At 50.5% G+C, this 17,111-nt stretch overlaps 1 protein-coding gene across 7 annotated transcripts in view; it reads left to right on the top strand.

Moving 5' to 3' along the window:
• Nucleotides 1-13,999, top strand: part of TCF7 (transcription factor 7) — a 69,751-nt gene extending 55,752 nt beyond the window's left edge. For 2 of the 7 annotated variants that reach the window (XM_051794106.1, XM_051794105.1), the window contains exons 6-12: nucleotides 1,608-1,694; nucleotides 3,328-3,438; nucleotides 3,664-3,826; nucleotides 4,043-4,150; nucleotides 6,034-6,082; nucleotides 7,851-7,923; nucleotides 11,971-13,999. In XM_051794106.1, the coding sequence (XP_051650066.1) occupies nucleotides 1,608-1,694; nucleotides 3,328-3,438; nucleotides 3,664-3,826; nucleotides 4,043-4,150; nucleotides 6,034-6,082; nucleotides 7,851-7,923; nucleotides 11,971-12,307 (928 nt within the window). In that variant the 3' untranslated portion in view covers nucleotides 12,308-13,999. Of the gene's footprint in view, nucleotides 1-1,607; nucleotides 1,695-3,327; nucleotides 3,439-3,663; nucleotides 3,827-4,042; nucleotides 4,151-6,033; nucleotides 6,083-7,457; nucleotides 7,509-7,850; nucleotides 7,924-11,970 lie in introns of all 7 variants that reach the window. The other 5 variants (XM_051794108.1, XM_051794107.1, XM_051794109.1 and 2 more) reach the window with 4 other exon arrangements.
• Nucleotides 14,000-17,111: the final 3,112 nt, after the last annotated feature.

The raw sequence follows: 17,111 nt of genomic DNA, 5'->3' as shown, positions 1-17,111 counted from the left end.
TAACGCAGGTCGCTTCTGGATTAGCTCCGAGTGTTTTCTCGGCCCTGGGGCAGCCGCCTCCAACTTCAAAGGCTGTTTGGGTTTCCCGGTGCGGCGGCACTTGGCTGTTTGTTGGTGTGTTTATACCCGCCGACATCTAAGGGGTGGGAGAGGGCTCCTGCCTGGCAGGGTGTAAACAGCCCCGGCTCCTTCCCTGCACACAGATCCTGCAGATTTCGGTCAAGCCGAGGCACAGCAGCTCCCTGAGCTCCCTGGGCAGCTCCTTCCTGCCCAGCGTGGCTCAGGGGCATGACTGCTGCCCCACTGTCATTGTTCCTCTGCAGGGCACAAACTTGTCTTTGGCCCTGAAACATCCCAGGCACCCCAGAGCTCGGCCCTTTGCAGGGCACCACACTTGATGATAGTGGACTTTTGGTGGGGTTTTTAGTTATTAGAGCTGAAAATAGCTGGTGCTGGTTTTAGGCACAGCTCTGTGCAGCCCGGCCAGAGGAGCACAAGCACCAGTGCAGGTGTAAGCACCCCATCGTGCCCCAGGTTGGACAGGGCTTGGAGCAACCTGGACTAGTGGAAGGTATCCCTGCTCATGGCAGGGGGTGGAACAAGATGGGCTTTGAGGTCCCTTCCAACCCAAACCACTCTGTGATTCTATAATCTCAGTTTCCATGTGCAGTTTTAGGCTGGAAGCATCTTTTGGTGGGTTTGCAGAACAAGCCAAGGTATTTTTGAGCTATTTCCATATGAAAATGTGGGGGTTCCCTTGCTGGCAACAACAAGGAACTTCCTGCATAGTTATTTTACTATCTCAGAAATAATTTCCAGCTCCAGGTCTGGTACATGCCCAGTCCCCAGTATGAAAGCACTTTGAAAAGGAATGAGCTTTTGGCTGTTTAAAACTGATGGGCATCCTTGAAATTATATGCTGGGGAAATCAGAGTATCCCTGAATACAAGAGAGTAGGTACTTTTTCTCCAGACACCAGGAAGTTCCGTGATCACAGAATCACAGAATGGGTAAAGCTGGAAGGGACCACAGAGGGTCATCTGATCCAACCTCTCTGCTCAAGCAGGGCAATCCCAGAGCACATGGCAAAGGATTGCATCCAGATGGTCCTGGAATATCCCCAGTGAGGGAGACTCCACACCCTCTCTGGGCAATCTGTTCCAGTGCTCAGTCACCCACACAGTAAAGAAGTTCTTCCTCATGTTCATCCTCCTGTTGCAGCCTCTAGTGCACTGCACAGAGACTCTGACCAGGCTTTAGGTTTTTGGTCAAGCTGTGCTCTTTTTAGCAACTTCTTCTGTGCAACAGCAGCTGATTTTTCAGCACACACCTCTGCATTTTGCATTTTAACCAGATAAACTCAAAGCTGCAGAGCTGCTCAGCGCCAGGGTTGGAAGGGGGGTCAGAATCGAATCCAACCTTTGTGGGAAGGCCCAGGTTCTCTCAAAATAATGTCCGAGTCCTGCAGGGCCCCTTGAATCCAAGGGACAGCCTGAGCGTCCTGCCAGCCAGGGGCATCGGTGCTCCGAGTCCCCTTAGCAAAGGATATCTTTAGGAAACACCACGTAGCTGTGGATACTTTATAGCCTCTTTCTTCCTGATCCCAGGCAGAGCCAGTCTGTCTATCCGCTCCCGTCATGTGGATTTAGACAGCCGTACTCGTCCGCGCTTTCTGCCGGGGCTTCTTTCTCCAGGTGAGTATGAGCTGTGTGACACAGGGCAGCAGCTCGGCTGCTCTCGCAGCTTGCAGTGTGTGCAGCAGGAGCTTGCAGCAGACCACGGCCCCCAGGGACAGCCAGGCACCCACCCCGGGGCAGCCGTGGGGAGAGAAGGCGCTTTGAGGCAGTGTCTGGTCCAGAGGGTGCTCGGGGGAACATCGAGGATGAAGGATGCAGAGCAGTTGGGTTTTAACAGAGCAGAAGTCTAAACAGAGCCAGAAACCCCAGCCCTCAGCATTGGGAAAAAGGGCTGGAATCCATTGCTCAGGATTTTGTTCCGTGCCACTGACCCTAATTCCCTGCTGCCACCACCACTGAGCTTTCCTCTGCAGAGGCCCCTCTGTTTTCCTGGTCTCTGCTTTAAAAGCAGGACAGGCCATGGGCAGGGATTTGCTGCCCTCCCATCGGGCACAAGTCAGTTCTGTGAGACAAAAGCACAGCTTCTGCCTTCAGGTGAGCACAGTACATCCCCTGTGGATGGGCATGACAGAGCCCAGCCCTTCCAGGTGTGCTGCTGGGCAAAACCCCTGTGGCTCCATAGGGGTGTCTGGGCTCATGTACCAGCTTTTGCTTCTGCTTCATGTTGTCCTGAAGAGCTTTTAGTGGAGATTTCCCGCAGGAAAACCAGGCAAACCCTCACTCATGAGAGCCCTTAGCCATGCAGAAACCTGGAACCATGCAACCCTCAATCCATGCCATTCATCCCCCATCCATGGAGCCCCTAGTCCTGCAGAAGAGGGGAGGGAGTGCTGCCAGCCCTCCTTGCTCACGAGGCATCAGCCTTGCACAGCCTCGAAGGCGAAGGCAAGAGGAGCTAACGGTTCCCCCCAGAGCCCCAGCAGCCTCCCCGAGCTCCTGCTTGCAGGATTTTGGGGTGGATTTTGCAGCAGTGCTGCAGCCGAGAAAGTACACCTGGTCAGATAAGGATCAGACTGTGCTGGTGGATTAAATTAAACAGCTTTTCTTTTCGTGCCAGCATATCTAATGAACAGTTCATCTCCCATGGGCAATTCTGCCATCTCAAGCTGCAGTCATAAAGTGGCAAGCTTGGCAAAGCTGACTGTGCTGGCTTTACCCTCCAAAACTCCAGAGAGAGCTAATGAAGCCTGAGAGCGAGCAAGACCTCTCATGATCTCAGCCTGTGTTGTGGAGAGCATTGCTCAGGCAAGGTGCACCTCCTAGAGTTGCAGTCGGGTTCGTGTTCAGACTTAGGCTGTTTCTGTTTAAAGGAAGGTGTGGGGTGGTCCTCATCTCTCCCATCCAAAGCCCCGGTTGAGCTTGTTGTTTCTTTGTGCAGTGCTAATAAGATATTGCAGCAACAGAGATCTGAGTAGCTGAAGCTGAAGTTGGAAGTGCCCTGGACCTCGGCCAGGCCGGCTCCCGCTGCGGGCGGTTCCCTCGCCGTGGCACCGGATCCTTTCCAGCCGCGTGCCCACGGGGGTGACCCGGGGTGGTGGGCACTGCCCACCCCCCGCCAGCCTGGCAGCACCCACGTGCTTTCCGTGTCCTCTGCTTTCCGTCCGCTTCCGCCACGTCCGAGTGCCATCCCGTGAGACAGCCCTGGCACGGCACAGCCCTCCCGGCACGGCTCACCCGCTCTCTGTTGCAGGTTCACCCACCCGCTGATGCTGGGCTCTGGCATGCACACCACCGGCATCCCGCACCCCGCCATCGTGCCCCACTCCGGCAAGCAGGACATGGAGCACTATGACCGAAACATGTGAGTTGGCAGTGCAGGGCTTGTGAAACGGCACCTTGGCACCCATTGCATTTATCCCTCTTAATGCCCCTTTGGGGGCAGGGTGGGTGAACATCGAGCTCTGTCTGCACCTGAGGTGCAGAGCTCTGGCCCCCTGCCATCGGGTTGGTTTGGGGGGGAGTTTTCTGCTGAGCCAGGCTGGGGGATGGCTCTGATGCTGACAGCTCCTCCTTTGGTCCCACCAAGGAAACCTCAACCAGAACCAAAGAGAGAGAAGGAAGCCAAGAAGCCCACTATCAAGAAGCCCCTGAACGCTTTCATGTTGTATATGAAAGAAATGCGGGCGAAAGTCATCGCCGAGTGCACCCTGAAGGAGAGTGCTGCCATCAACCAGATCCTGGGAAGGAGGGTGAGAGCTCGTGGGGCCCAGCACCACCCCCCCAATGCCACATCCCCGTCCCTTGCAGCTGCTCTTCAGCACATAACAAGCATCTGCTTCAAGGCTGGGTGCTCTTATCCCTTAAACACGCAGGGTCGGGTGTGCCCCGGGGCGGGATGGCCGCGGTGGGTGGGCTGGGAGGGGGCAGCGGGGCCGTGTCTCACTGCTCTGTGTGTGTCCCTGCAGTGGCACGCGCTGTCCCGGGAGGAACAGGCCAAGTACTACGAACTGGCTCGCAAGGAACGGCAGCTCCACATGCAGCTCTACCCTGGCTGGTCTGCCAGAGACAACTACGTGAGTGCCCGCCCTGCTCGGGCCCCCTTCCCTTGGCATGGCCCCAAATGACCCCGGGGGTGACAGCTGGTGTTTGCCAAACAGCCCGCCGGGCACAGGCAGGTTCCTGGTGGCACCAGCGCTGTGAGAATTCACATTTGAGGAGTATTTGGAGCACCCTCCTGGTTTATTGCCTGTCTATAGGATGAATGGTACAGCCCCAGCTACCACAGGGGTTTGTCTGCTTATTGTCCAAGCAAATACAAGGAGTAAGGAAGAGGAGCTTTGAAGTGATGGGGATGGTCCTTGGAAATACAGTTTTATGGAAACATAAAACATCTTGGGCAGCAGCTGAGGTATCTGTAAGGATGGTAAGGGAGGGAGGTTGCCCAGAGAAGCTGTGGCTGCCTCATCTCTGAAAGTGTCCAAGGCCAGGTTGGACACGGTTTGGAGCAACCTGGGCTAGTGGAGGGTGTCCCTGCCCATGGCAGGGGTTTGAAACAGGATTGTAGGATATATTTAAGGTCCCCTCCAACCCAAACCATTTTAGTATTCTGTGGTTTAAAATAGTGGATATTTTTGAAAAGGGCTTTTCCTTGTGACTTTCTTGACTGTTGTGCCTAATGAGCTCGTTAGAGACCTGAAGAGGAGCACACGTAAGTCTTCAGAGGTCTGTCCATCCACTCAAGGACTCTGTCCCTTTGATCTAAGGCTCCATCATTTCCCTCACAGACAGTTTCTTTCCCCTGGGAGCTGCCCAGTGAGCTCCCATCCATCCCACACTGACCACAGCCCTCCTTCCAGAAAGCCCAAACTCCACCAAGGGCAGGAAAACACCCTTAAAGAGCCCAAACCACCCCAAAGCCCCCTAAAAAACAGAGGGCAGAGATGATGCAGAAAAAGCAGAGGTGAAGGGAAACCCCCAGCCCACATTTTGGTGGGCACACATCTGGAGGACATTAACACCTGGAGGGCATGGCACCAAGACCAAGCACACCCTCCGTGGAAATCTCAACCTGTATCATCATTCATCTGGTTCCTTGGGGAATCACGGGCTGGTTCCTTGCTCCAGAAGATGGATATTGGTCCTCCCAGCATTGCAGACCAGCTGGTTTGGGTGTTGTGGTTGTTGAAGAGATGCTTTTCTCTGCGGAGCTTGAGCAGGGAGGAGGAGGAGGAGAAGGAGGAGGAGGAATGTAGGTCACTTCTGCAGCACGTGATGCGGATATTGGGCAGGAAATACAGTTGCTCCCCCACTGAAGAAAAAGCTCACCACAGCTCAGAGCTTTCCACCTTCACTCAAACCACAAGAAGTCATATAAAAAGTCACAGGTCAAAGGCAGCCCTGTGAGCTGCTGCTCCTCACAGACAGATTTGCTCCTGCACTGCTGTGCCCTCATTAATCAGCTCATTAGGGCAGGAGGGGAGTTGCTGCGTCTTGTGAATCAAGAGAGGCAGTTTGGGGATAAAACAGGGCTTTCTTGTTAGTGAAAGAAGAACGAAAGATGGGTCCAGAGCTGCAAAAGCACTGAAATAGGTCAGTGTGATTTGAAAATAAATTTCTGGGGATTTCCTTAAACGTTCTTTCCCGTTTGAAATCAGGGAACGTTAAGGAGCAATTTCTGTTTGGGTATAAGGCACCACAGTAAAGCATGTTTTGGAAACAGGGAAGGTGCTAAAATGGGCTGAGGGTTTTTTAGAAACATAAAGAAGGAAAAGGAACAAGAACACAGCAGGAGCATCAACTGTTGATAGATAAACTGGAGCAGTTCCTTTGCAGCCTTTCCTAGTTCATCTCTCCCTGGAATGGGCTGAGCCAGCAGCACCAATCCAGCCCCAAACACCCTGCACAGCACCCTCCTTCTCCTGGAGCACGGATAACAGCCTTTCCTTTGATTTCCCAGGGGAAAAAGAAGAGACGAACACGGGAAAAGCAGCAAGATTCCAACTCAGGTAAACTCGCGTGTGTGGGGTGGCTGTCCCTGCATTCCCCCTCAGAGGGGATAATCCAAAGCAGTTGTTGTGTTTTACCATGTTTTCCTTTATTCTCCTGAGTTTAACCAGAGAAACACACATTTATTATATTTTTTAAGAAATGGCAAATTAACATTTCTGTGACTTTTTCGTGAACGTGTTTGAATTAGAAGATGGGGAGTGTGTGAAAATGGAAAAGATTAGATTTTGGTGAGTGTGTAACTTCATATAAACTATCACTAAACTTAATCTATTGAAAACATCCAGGGTGCATGTCCCCATCAGTGTCATCAATTAAAGAAAGCTCTCAAATGCATCAGGAGTGGGGGTGGGATGAAATGCAGTGACAGGATTGAAGATCACCCATGGGGCTACCCCAAGTTTGGTTTTCTTTTCAAAGTAACCAAGGTTGAAGCAAAGTCATACTAAAACCCAGTACCAGCTGTCTCCCTGAACCCCAGTGCTGATGAGGAAAGGCCCCTTTGACAGATTTCAGACATATCCCCATCATCCAAAGCTATTCCTGGGCTGATTTCTGAAGTATTTCTGCCATATCAGGAACAAATAATATCTGTACCAATAAATATTCGTTATAAGCCATCAAGAGACTGTCCTTGCCTCACTGTGGCAGCACTTACACATGAAGTTAGACTGTTTTTCCCAGTGTTTCCATTCTGGGATTGCCTATAGAGTCACAAAGAGCTTTTCCCACTCTCCAGCTCACCAGTCCATTACTGCTCATTGCTCTTACTTCTGGATGAAACTGTGCCATCCATATGATAAGCTATTGGCTGTCTAAGCAAATTTATTAATTTAATGAATCACCACTAGATGACGTCTTCAAATTGTCCATAAAAAGCAGTTCCATGACTGTGTCACAGTTATATCTTCACTTTAATTAACACTACTGATCTTACTCAGTGTCTAGACTGATAAAGGGAATACAAGTTTTCAGGCTTATATGTAGTGTGTATATATATTTATGTTTCCCCTATGTGTCCTGTCTGTGTGATACAAAAATGGTAATGGATTGAAACCAACTGCTAGTCACACACAACAGCCTGAGAGAGGGAGGCTGAATCCAGCACAGAAATATGCTGTTCAAATCCCATTCACAGCACTAGAGAAAAACAGGATGTACCTGAAAGCAAATAGGGCTTCACCCTAATGAGTCCCCTAATTAAACAGTAAAACTGCAACATTTTAGAAAGGCCATGGAGAAGAGCTTTTCCATTGAAACTGGAAGGGGAATGATGGGGGGGACAGAGGGGAATAACCTGGCCTAGGTCTCCTCGGTGCTAACTCTGCTTTCAGCTGCTTCTGCAACGTTTCCTCCTCTTTCTTCCGTGCGCAGTCCGAGCTCGCTGGCAGTCCTGGCAGTCACTGCTGGGAAGGCAGGGAGCAGGTAAGGATGCAGACACAGGAGCCGGGTAGTGCCTCTGAAATTTGGCAGCATCTCCAAACTTAAGAAATTCGAAGGTCCGTGGATTTCCCCGTAATTGCCCACGTTTCCCGGCGCTGTTTCCCAAACCTCCTCCTCCAGCTGCCAGCAGTGATCACCGATATTTACCTAACGATCACTTTTTTCCAGGAGAGGTGGTGCCAGCAGGAAAAAAAAATGGGATTGTAGTCTGTTAGTCGTGTGTTCAAGTGGCTAAAATGATGTTGCCTCTTTTCTTCCTCCTGCTCCTCCTCCTCTTTGTGCCTCTGCCTTGCCCATTCTCGCCGCGCATGCTTCTGTGTTCAGATCCTGCCTCTCCTAAGAAATGCAGAGCTCGCTTTGGCCTCAACCAACAAACGGACTGGTGCGGCCCGTGCAGGTGTGTATCGGCATCTCCTCGCTGCTGGGGTGCTCCTGGGACAGTGGGGGCAGCTCCAGGGTCCTCCCGGTGCCGGCGGGGGCAGCTCCGGCCGGGCGGGGATGGGTGTTCCTGGGTGTTCCCCGGGTGTTCCCTGGGTGTTCCTGGGTGTACCCTGGGTGTACCCTGGGCATCCTCCGGAGCTGCTGCCTGAGCTGCAGGGGTCAGGCTGCACGCTGGGTTTCTCACACCCCCGGGGCAGTGTTGGTGTAGTGCTGTACATATTCCTCAGCTGATGGAATTCCCTGGTCTTAAAAGCTTATTTCCAGGGTGGAGACCTCTGTGACCCTGATGTGGGGCTTTTTCCCCCCCGTTAGTTATTTCCAATCACATAATCAGCACCCTAGGGCCAGCAGTGAGGAGTTAGTGGGTTTCTTTTTCCCATTTATACTGGGCCAACCATGTATTTCAGGATCCAGCTCTTCCTGACCCTTAAATTTCGCAGTACCCACCATGGGTGGGGTGGACAGCCTCGAGCAGCAAAACAGTGCAGTGCCCTGACCCTCAGGCTTCCAGGGAATGGACATGGCCAGGAGATAGGAAAGTTCAGTGCATCAACCAAGTGCTGCCTGGCTCAGGGGGGCTGCAAAGGCAGCCAGGCAGAAAAAGCTCCATGGGGGCTTCTGGACCTGGGCACTGGAGCACAGGGAGGCTCCAGCCTGGACAGAGGTCTGTGATTCACAGCACATTTTTATACCAATGCATTGAGAACTGTAGGAAAAGCTGGAAGTAAAGTATTGCTTGATGTGCTTAATGAAGCTTGAAGTGACTGAAATCATTCAGTGCACCCAAATCTGGCCCAGACTTTGCTGCACCACGAGCTCTGGTCCCTGTGGCTGAGCCCCAGGTGAGCTCCCCTCTTGCACCTCGGGGTGCCACAACAGCAGAGCTCCCTGCTCATCTTTTACACCCCAGATAGTGTCATCACGCACCATTTTTTAACTGATTGAGAATCTGGACAGAGCTCCCTTAGTGTCTCATTAATACCTGAATGTCCAGAGGGAGCTGTTGGAGGCCCCCATCCCTCCTGCAGCCAGGCTGAGCACCCTGTGCCTCTGTGGGCAGTTCCTCCACCTTTGCTCTGCCTCCACTGCAACTCTGAATTCAGCTTCTCCTCTGCACGGCTTCCCAATTAACACAGGCTGCTGGAGTGCTCAGAGACCTTGGCATGCTCTTACTGTGTCCCCTGTGTAACCAAACCCTGGTCAGCCAGAGCTGCTCTGCAATTCCTGCACTAACACTCCAGGGCTCCTGTCCTGCCTGCTCTGCTCACCTGCAGAGAACAACTTCCCCGGGAGGGTTTCCATCCACAGGAGAGAGGTTACCTGGTTAAGACGGGGTGTTGCTGCTTTAGAGCTTTCACCCTCTCTCTCACACCGTGGACAAACACTCCAGAGTGCTGTAGTTCCTACAGGGAGAGGGATAAGTTGCTAAAAGGAGGGAGATAAACCCCTTTAGCTAAAGGGGTTAGATAAACCATCCACCTCAGCATAACCCACGGACTGGTCCATTACCAGCAGTCTGTAGTATCACACCTGCTCTTTTCTCCCCATTGCTGTAAATCAGATCAATGAATTGATGGACAGATTCGTGTCATCTCAAACAGGTCGTTGAAACTCCATCCTGCAGCTACTCCTGAGGTGTCTGTGGGGAGCACAGCTCCTCCTCAGGCCTGTCTGCCCTGGGGAATTACCACCCGTGGAAAATACCCTGCGAGTTAAAGCCAGGCCGTTGTGTTTCTATCGCATTAATTGGGTCACCACGGCTAACGATGGCACTGACAGCAGTAACAGCACTGCTCCTGTTCACATCCAGTGAAAGTCATGTTTAATACTGGACTAGTTCATACACATTCTCACACTGTCTGGTTTTTCATTAGGGAGATCAAAGAAAGGTGTGTGCCCGCATTAGCAAGTTCTCATTTGATCTGTTTTCCTCAAATGAGACAGCCCAGGCAGGGAGCTGGGTGGGAGGAAGATGTTCTTCTACCTGTTTTAGCTGTAAAGTCATTAATGCCATCTCCAGCAGAGGAATTGTCCCCTCGCTACTGTTAAGGTGACATCTTGAGGGCTCTTTTGTTTGAGGATCTCTGCAGAGGTGCTCAAGGACCCACAGCAAGTGACATGAGGGATCTGTCACATGGAGAGAAGGAAAACCAGCTCAACAGAGTGTGTAAAAGACAAAACAGTGTGAGGGACTGACTCTGGACAGCCAGGGGTAGTTAAAACAATCAGGTGCATGAGATGACACCTGGAGTTCAGGGTAAACACTGAACAGAACTGTCCAGGGATGTGGAGGAATCATGTCCTAAACCAGCTACAGCAAGAATGATTTGTGACTTGGATTTTTGAGACCCCCAAATCGTGACATCCAAACAAATGGGAAACCTGAGCATCTTCTCCAGGAGGGATGAGGGGAGGCTGGTCCTTGCTCTGAGGTGCTGCTGTCTTCAGGACCTTCCCAGTCCCAGTGGGCTTCTTGCCAGAAGAGCAGGGCTGGGGGAGGAGAGCTGCCATGGGGTACTTCCTGGAAAAACCCTTTTGGTCAGCGAATCCTTCCCCAGCTGCTGAGCTCTGTGTGTCACACTCCACAGAGTGGGAGCGTGGAACTGAGTCTGGCACCATTGCAGGGCCACTCAGGTCCTGCTGCCAAATCTGTCATTTTGTACCTGGACTGCTCCAGCATCCAAAGCAACACCTCAGACAGCCTCTGACCACCTCCAGCCAGTCCCAGGCCATTTCCTTCCCTCCTCCTGGATCTCTGTTGAGCACTTTCCACTCAGCTGCATCACTGAGTTGTTCTTGGAGGTGGGAGTGTCTGGGAAATACTTAGAGATGCACAAATAGCTGAGAGCAGGGGCTCCTGCTGCCAAAGGAAAAGCTGAGAGCTCAGACCGGGTTGGACAAGGCTTGGAGCAACCTGGTCTAGTGGAGTGCCCCTGCCCATGGCACGGGGTTGAAACAGGATGAGCTTTATGGTCCCTTCCAACCCAAACCAGTAGATGATACTGTGCACAAGTCTAGGAAAGTGCTGGGAAATGGGCTCTTGGAACCTTCAGATTTTGGGACGAGAAAAGCCAGGGCTGGTGTGAAGGGCAGTGTCCCACCCAGCACTGCTGAGCACAGGGGTGTGACTGACCCCTGGCACCAGCACACGTGTGTCCCGTGGGCCCTGGTGGGCTCTGTGGGGAGGGGTGACCCCGGGGGGGCAGTGCTTTGGTCCTGAACTCATGAGGTGGTCACCCCACACAGCCTCCCGGAATTTGAGGAGCCGGGGTGGTGGCTGGTGAGGAGTGACCTCCCGGGCTGCTTTTAATTCTTGTTTGGGGCTTTATTATTTTTATCGTGTTTAGTATTATTATTTATATTCTTATTTTATTATTTTATATTGTTCCGTTTTTTATTATTATTTTCATTTTGCGGGTTTTATTTTTATTATTATTTTGGGGTTTATTATTTCTCTTTTTTCTATTTTCATTTTTATTACTGTTTTTTGATTTTGGTTTCATGACCTCCTCCTCTCCCCACGTTACTGGCAAACCCCTTTCCCTTGGAACCCTTTTCCCTTCAAACCCTATTTCCTTCGAACTCTTTTCCCTTGGAACCCTTTTCCTTTGAACCCTTTTCCCTTGGAACCCTTTCCCTTCAAACCCTTTCCCTTAAAACCCTTTTCCTTTGGGACCCTTTTCCTTCGAACCCTGTCCCTTGGAACGCTTTTCCCTTTAAACCCCTTTCCCTTGGAACCCTTTCCCTTGGAACCCTCTCCCTACAAACCATTTTCCTTTGAACCCTCTCCCTTCGAACCCTTTCCCTGTGAACCCTTTCCCTTGGAGCCCTTTCCCTTCGAATTCTCTCCCTATAAACCCTTTCCCTACGAACCCTTTCCCTCGGACCCTTTCCCTTGGATCCTTTCCCGGCGCCTCCTGGCGGTGTCCCCGCAGCGCTGCAGCACCGGGGCTGCCGGTGACCCCCCCGTCGCTGACCGAGCCCTCTCTCCCCGCTGTTCCAGGAGGAAAAAGAAGTGCATTCGGTACCTACAAGGAGAAGGACGCTGTGCCAGCCCAGTTTCTTCCGATGGAAGTGCTATAGACTCGCCTCCATCCCCTCCGGACGCACTCCGATGCCTCCCCTCCGCCTTCCCGTCAGAGCAGCTCGCAGCCCCCGCCGACCCCGCGCACCGCGACCAGCCCGACCCCCGCCCGGTGCCCGCGCAGCTCCCGCCCGCCTCCGGCCCCTCCAGACCCGGCTCCGGCCCCTCCAGACCCGGCTCCGGCCCCTCCAGACCCGGCTCCCGGCGCTCCGCGGCCGCGTCCCCCGCGCACAGCCGCGCCCCCGCGGGGACATAGTCCCTGCCCGCCCGCCCGGCTCCTCCGGACAAGGACCAGGGGCCCGGCCGAACCCCCAGCTCACCGTCAAACACGCAACGGGATGACCCTGAGGATGATGGAAAAACTCCTCTGGTTGGGGTTGGTTGTTTTTGGAGGGGACGGGTGATAAAGGTAGAAAAGCGATTTCAAAAAAAAAAAAAAAAAATTCAAAAATAAGTACTTGCCAAAATTTAAAGTGCTGATGAGTAAACAAGCCTTTTGTCCCTGCCCTGTGCTGCTTTTTTGGTTTTGTTTTGTTTGGGGTTTTGTTTTGTTTTTTTACTGCATTATCTGGCAGCGTGGCGGAGAGCAGAGCCCAGTCCCCAGCTTGCTGCTGTAGGTGGTAGGTGCTGTCCATCTAACCCTGGCTTCCACCCCCTGCCCTCTGAGCTGCTTCAAAGTGTAGTCACTCACGGATCTCTCCCAGCCATTCCACCAGGGAGCTGGAAAAGCTGGAATAGGAGCGTTTTTTAAAAGCCCTTCTGTCTGAAAAGTAACTGTAGCGGTGCCAGCGCTCTGATCTGACCGGGTTCATAGAGAAATGAAATACTTCAACCAGCCAGGGGAATTTTTTACACTTCTTGTTTGAGAACAGGAAGATATTGTTTACAGGCAACACAGACATGTCCCATTCCACGGTGGTGCAGCACCAGCAGAAGGAGCATGGACTGACCCCGGGAAGGGCTGATGGTCACTGGGGGCACTGGTCAGGGGCAGGGTCTCCCTGGCTGTTAGATTGTCTTCTGCAGATGAGGACGGTCAGAAATCCCACCAGACAGGCTGGGCAAAGCCTCAGAAATCCCTGTGTTGATGCTGCAGGCCCTGGCTGACTGTGCCCCTCCACAGGGGGGGCCCTGGCAGGGTGGGCCATGGGCAAGGCCCTGAGGATCCCACTGGCCCAGGCGGCCCCTCCTGCTGAGCAGAGGCTCTGGGGAGAGGGTGAGCTCTGCCCCAGCACAGCTCTGCCAGCCCCGGGAGAGCAGCACTGCCCTGCCCTTGGCTGCAGGCCAAGTCTGTCCGTACCCTCGGTGAGATCAGAACCCTGCTTTTCATGATTCAGTGTGTAACTTTTTAAAAAACCTTATTCTAGCTTTTTCTGAAAGATTCTCCCTCCGCCCCCATGACGACGCCAAATGTTGATGTGTTCTCTCCAGCTTGAAAACGTTTGTCGGTTTCTGGTGTTGTATTTATATTTTGAGTTTGATAAACAAAAAACACTGTGGACGGATTATGATCTCCCCAAACTGGTGTAAATCCCAAATAATTCCAAGTTCTGGATTTACTTCAGGTTTACAGACTTCTCACAGAGGTCACAATCTAGTCCAGTGCAATTTTTTTTCCTGCTTGAAAGAAATATATTCCAGACTGCTGAAGAGAAAAATGACACCACACAAAGGAAGAGGGGGGTCTATTTTTTTCCTATTTGATAGATAGGTTCTGGAGTACTGAATACAAATTATGTAGTAATATTATTGTAGAACTGCGAGAAATTTAAGATGACCTTTATAATGTACAAAATATTTTTATATTTTTTTTCTTAACGCAAAAACACAAACCCTAATTTTTTACATTGGACTAAACATAACTTTTTAAACAAGTTTACGCCTCAAAGATTTAAAATTTAAAAAAAAAAAAAAAAAAAGCCAAACCTGATTAGTTTGTAGAGCAGCTTTGGGTTTATTCCCTTTATTTAGGTAGTTTTGCTTACAGCAGTGTAGATTTTTTTTTTCTGGTTTTAGTTTAGAAGATCTAATCCTATTGCTTTATTCCTCTCCTGTGTAAATGTAACTTCAGAAGCACTGACTGAAAGCTACGTGCACAAACCTGATGAGTTTGCAAAGAGTCATTTTAAAGTTTGAACCATTTTAACCCTCAGAGAAGTAGCATTACCTGACCCAATGCCACCTGTACTGACTGCACTCACAGGGTTAATTACATAGCACTAGATCAATATGCAATCTGCTCATTTTAAATTATTTTAGCAAGCTTAGCCAACAGCATGTTCCAGTGCTGAACAGAGGAACTCAGCAGACTTTTGCCAGATCTGACATGGTCTCTCCAATCACTTGATTTAAAAAAGAAACAAGACAAAGTGCTTTTTAAAAAAAATGGCCATGTCTCAGTTCAGCATCTGGTTGCTGTGAGCCCCTCTGCTGTAAGGTGCTGTACAAGGGAACACCACAGACAACAGACCAGCCCCACAGCGGGTGTAAAGCTGGTGTAACTCAACACCCCACTGGTACTCGGTGGTGGGGTGGAAGATGGAACTTAGCAGCAAAGCAAAGGCAGGTGTAAAGGAAAAAGCAGAGGGGTGTGAGTAAGAGCAGAGGGAGCTGAGGGGAAGGCCCTGATCAGTATTAACCTGGCCGAGGAGGAGGCAGCGCGAGCACCCAGAGCAGCCCTCACTCATTTCACACTCTGGGACTTTCTCCCATTATTTCAAGGCTCCTCTGGCCCCTCCTCGGTGCTGCCCCGACCAGCAAGAGGCCCGTCTGCATTACAGCCTCCTCTCATCGTTATTCCACCCCACTGCTGCCAAATCTCCTTAGTGGAAGTACCACTCCCCTCTCCAGGAGCCCCTCCTTGTGCCCTGGTGGCACAGAAGCATTTCCAGAGCTGGAGCACTTACACCCATCTCAGCCACGGCCTCGTCCTGCCCATGCTCTGCTCTGTACATACAGGTTATAGCCAGACTGACCCACAGGATAAACTCAGAACACCCCCTTGTGATATGCTGTAATCAGTTCATACTGGGGTAACAGAAAATTGACTTATTTTTATCCCAAAACACAGAAGAGATATCTTCTAAGCTGCCCCTTTCCAAGACAAAACAGCACAACTGACTTCTGTTCCATGCCCCACAGCTGATAACTGATGCCAAAACAAAGTTATTCTTATTAATACCAAAAAAAGTGTCTTTAGAACTGCTATATGAAGTGTTGCTATTTTGTGTTAATATTCTTTTTTAATAGAAGGAAAACTTTGCCCTTACATTTTTATCTCAACAAGAATTTTTTAGTTATTTTACAGCAATTTTAACTCTTCCTGAAATACACATTTAAATTCCTGAAATCAGTTTGAATGTAGAAGTCATGGAAGTACCACTTCTTTAAACCAAGTAAAATCACTGTATGTATGTAGCAGGGATAAATGTTTTGCAGCTGTACTTTCATTTGTCCAATGACTATCCATCATTTGTTGTAATTTTTTTACTTCACTGAGTTTGTATTTTTTGGCTTTTATGTTCAAAATATGTTTATAGCTTTATAAATAAAGTAATTGCCAGACTGGCTGTTCAAAAGAGGCCACTGGAAATTATAATCCTCTCAAACTCTCATATAACTATTTCTTAGCATTCAAGAGGATTCCTGCTTGCCATTTTTTTTCCCCTTCAGCATTTGCATGTATGAATAGTTTTTAGAATAACTGCCAGTAGTCTTCAATGGGTAAGACTGCAAGAGTAAAGCAAGAGTAAAAAGAAATACACCTTCTACAATTCCTATTGCTACCCAGCCTTCCCCCACGATTAATCCCTTCAGCCAAGAGAAGCCTGATCCCTGATCATGCCATGACTTTAAAAAAAAAAAAAAATAAAGTTAAGGAAGCACCACGCAAGTTAAACAGCAACAGAAAGTTTAACAGTGGGAAATCAGTCTTCCCCTCTCTGGAATGTCAGAGTTCCCAGGCAGTGTCTGTTGGAGCAGCAGGCAGGGAACAGGCTCAGCTGAAGCAGGAAACACAAGGCAGCCCAAGCTGTCTCAGCACCTCCCCAGTGTCCTTCTCTACAGCACAGCATAATGTCACTGGAGTGGGTGAGACAACTGAGAGATTTAAAAAACCCCAAAGTTCTCCTGCTGCCATCCCGGCCAGGCAGCTACAGAATGTGAATCTGGCTGAAGCCTGAGTCACTACTACAGGGGAATTTCAATTAGAGAAAATAACCAGGATGGAATCCTAACAACCTACTAAGAGTATTAAAAATCTGTCAAAGCTGCAGAATGCCTTGAGCACAGAGCAGCCCTATCCTGCACCTCCACAGCTGCCTCAGGGTCAACAGCCACCTGTCACAGCCTGGAGCTTCAGCAGAGGCTCCTGGGCTGCAGCGTTTGGCCACCACGGCTTGGGCTTCGGGCTAGCTGCTCTAAGAACTGCCAGCTTTTATCCAGGTGTGGTCATGGCATGGCAAACAAAGTACAAGCAATGCAATGAGGAAGAAAACTGCCTCTTCCTTATCCTACAGCACCCTGAGGCCTCGTGCAAGGCGGCGGCTGCTGACACACACGGACACTGTCTCATGACAAGCACCTGAAGGAATTCACACAGGTTCCTACCAAACACAATTACAGGACAGGCTTCTGCATGAGCCACACAGCACTCTGAGGGTGAACTGCAATACTCTGGAGCAGTACACACACGGATTTATTTCTTGTAAGAATCCAGGATAAACTGAATATTCAGCTGCAGCCACAGAAACGTCACGTGAAGGTTTTTCTCTGGGAGCACTTTTAAACTGAGGTGTATTGTTTGCAATACAGGCTGCTGGAGAGGCTTCAGCATGTCCAGGAGCAGCAGTGGAGTATTTTCTGCCCACTGACAATATCTAAGACACCCACACAATACACAGCAGCACAAAGGCAGGCCCAGCACCTCAGGAGTAAGCAGATGTGAGCAGCAGCTGCATCCAAAGCTTGGGTTTGAATGCTGCTTTAGAGAAAGTTATTAATGCTTTCAGAATGGTTACATCAAGGACTACTTAAAAGTTAGTAAGCATCAAAAAACATAT

This window comes from Manacus candei, unplaced genomic scaffold (assembly GCF_025592945.1).
Source record: "Manacus candei isolate 608988 ecotype Guabito, Panama unplaced genomic scaffold, ASM2559294v1 h1tg000037l, whole genome shotgun sequence".
NCBI lineage: Eukaryota > Metazoa > Chordata > Aves > Passeriformes > Pipridae > Manacus > Manacus candei.
The sequence above is the reverse complement of the archived record's forward strand: the minus strand, read 5'-3'. Positions and strand labels throughout refer to the sequence as shown.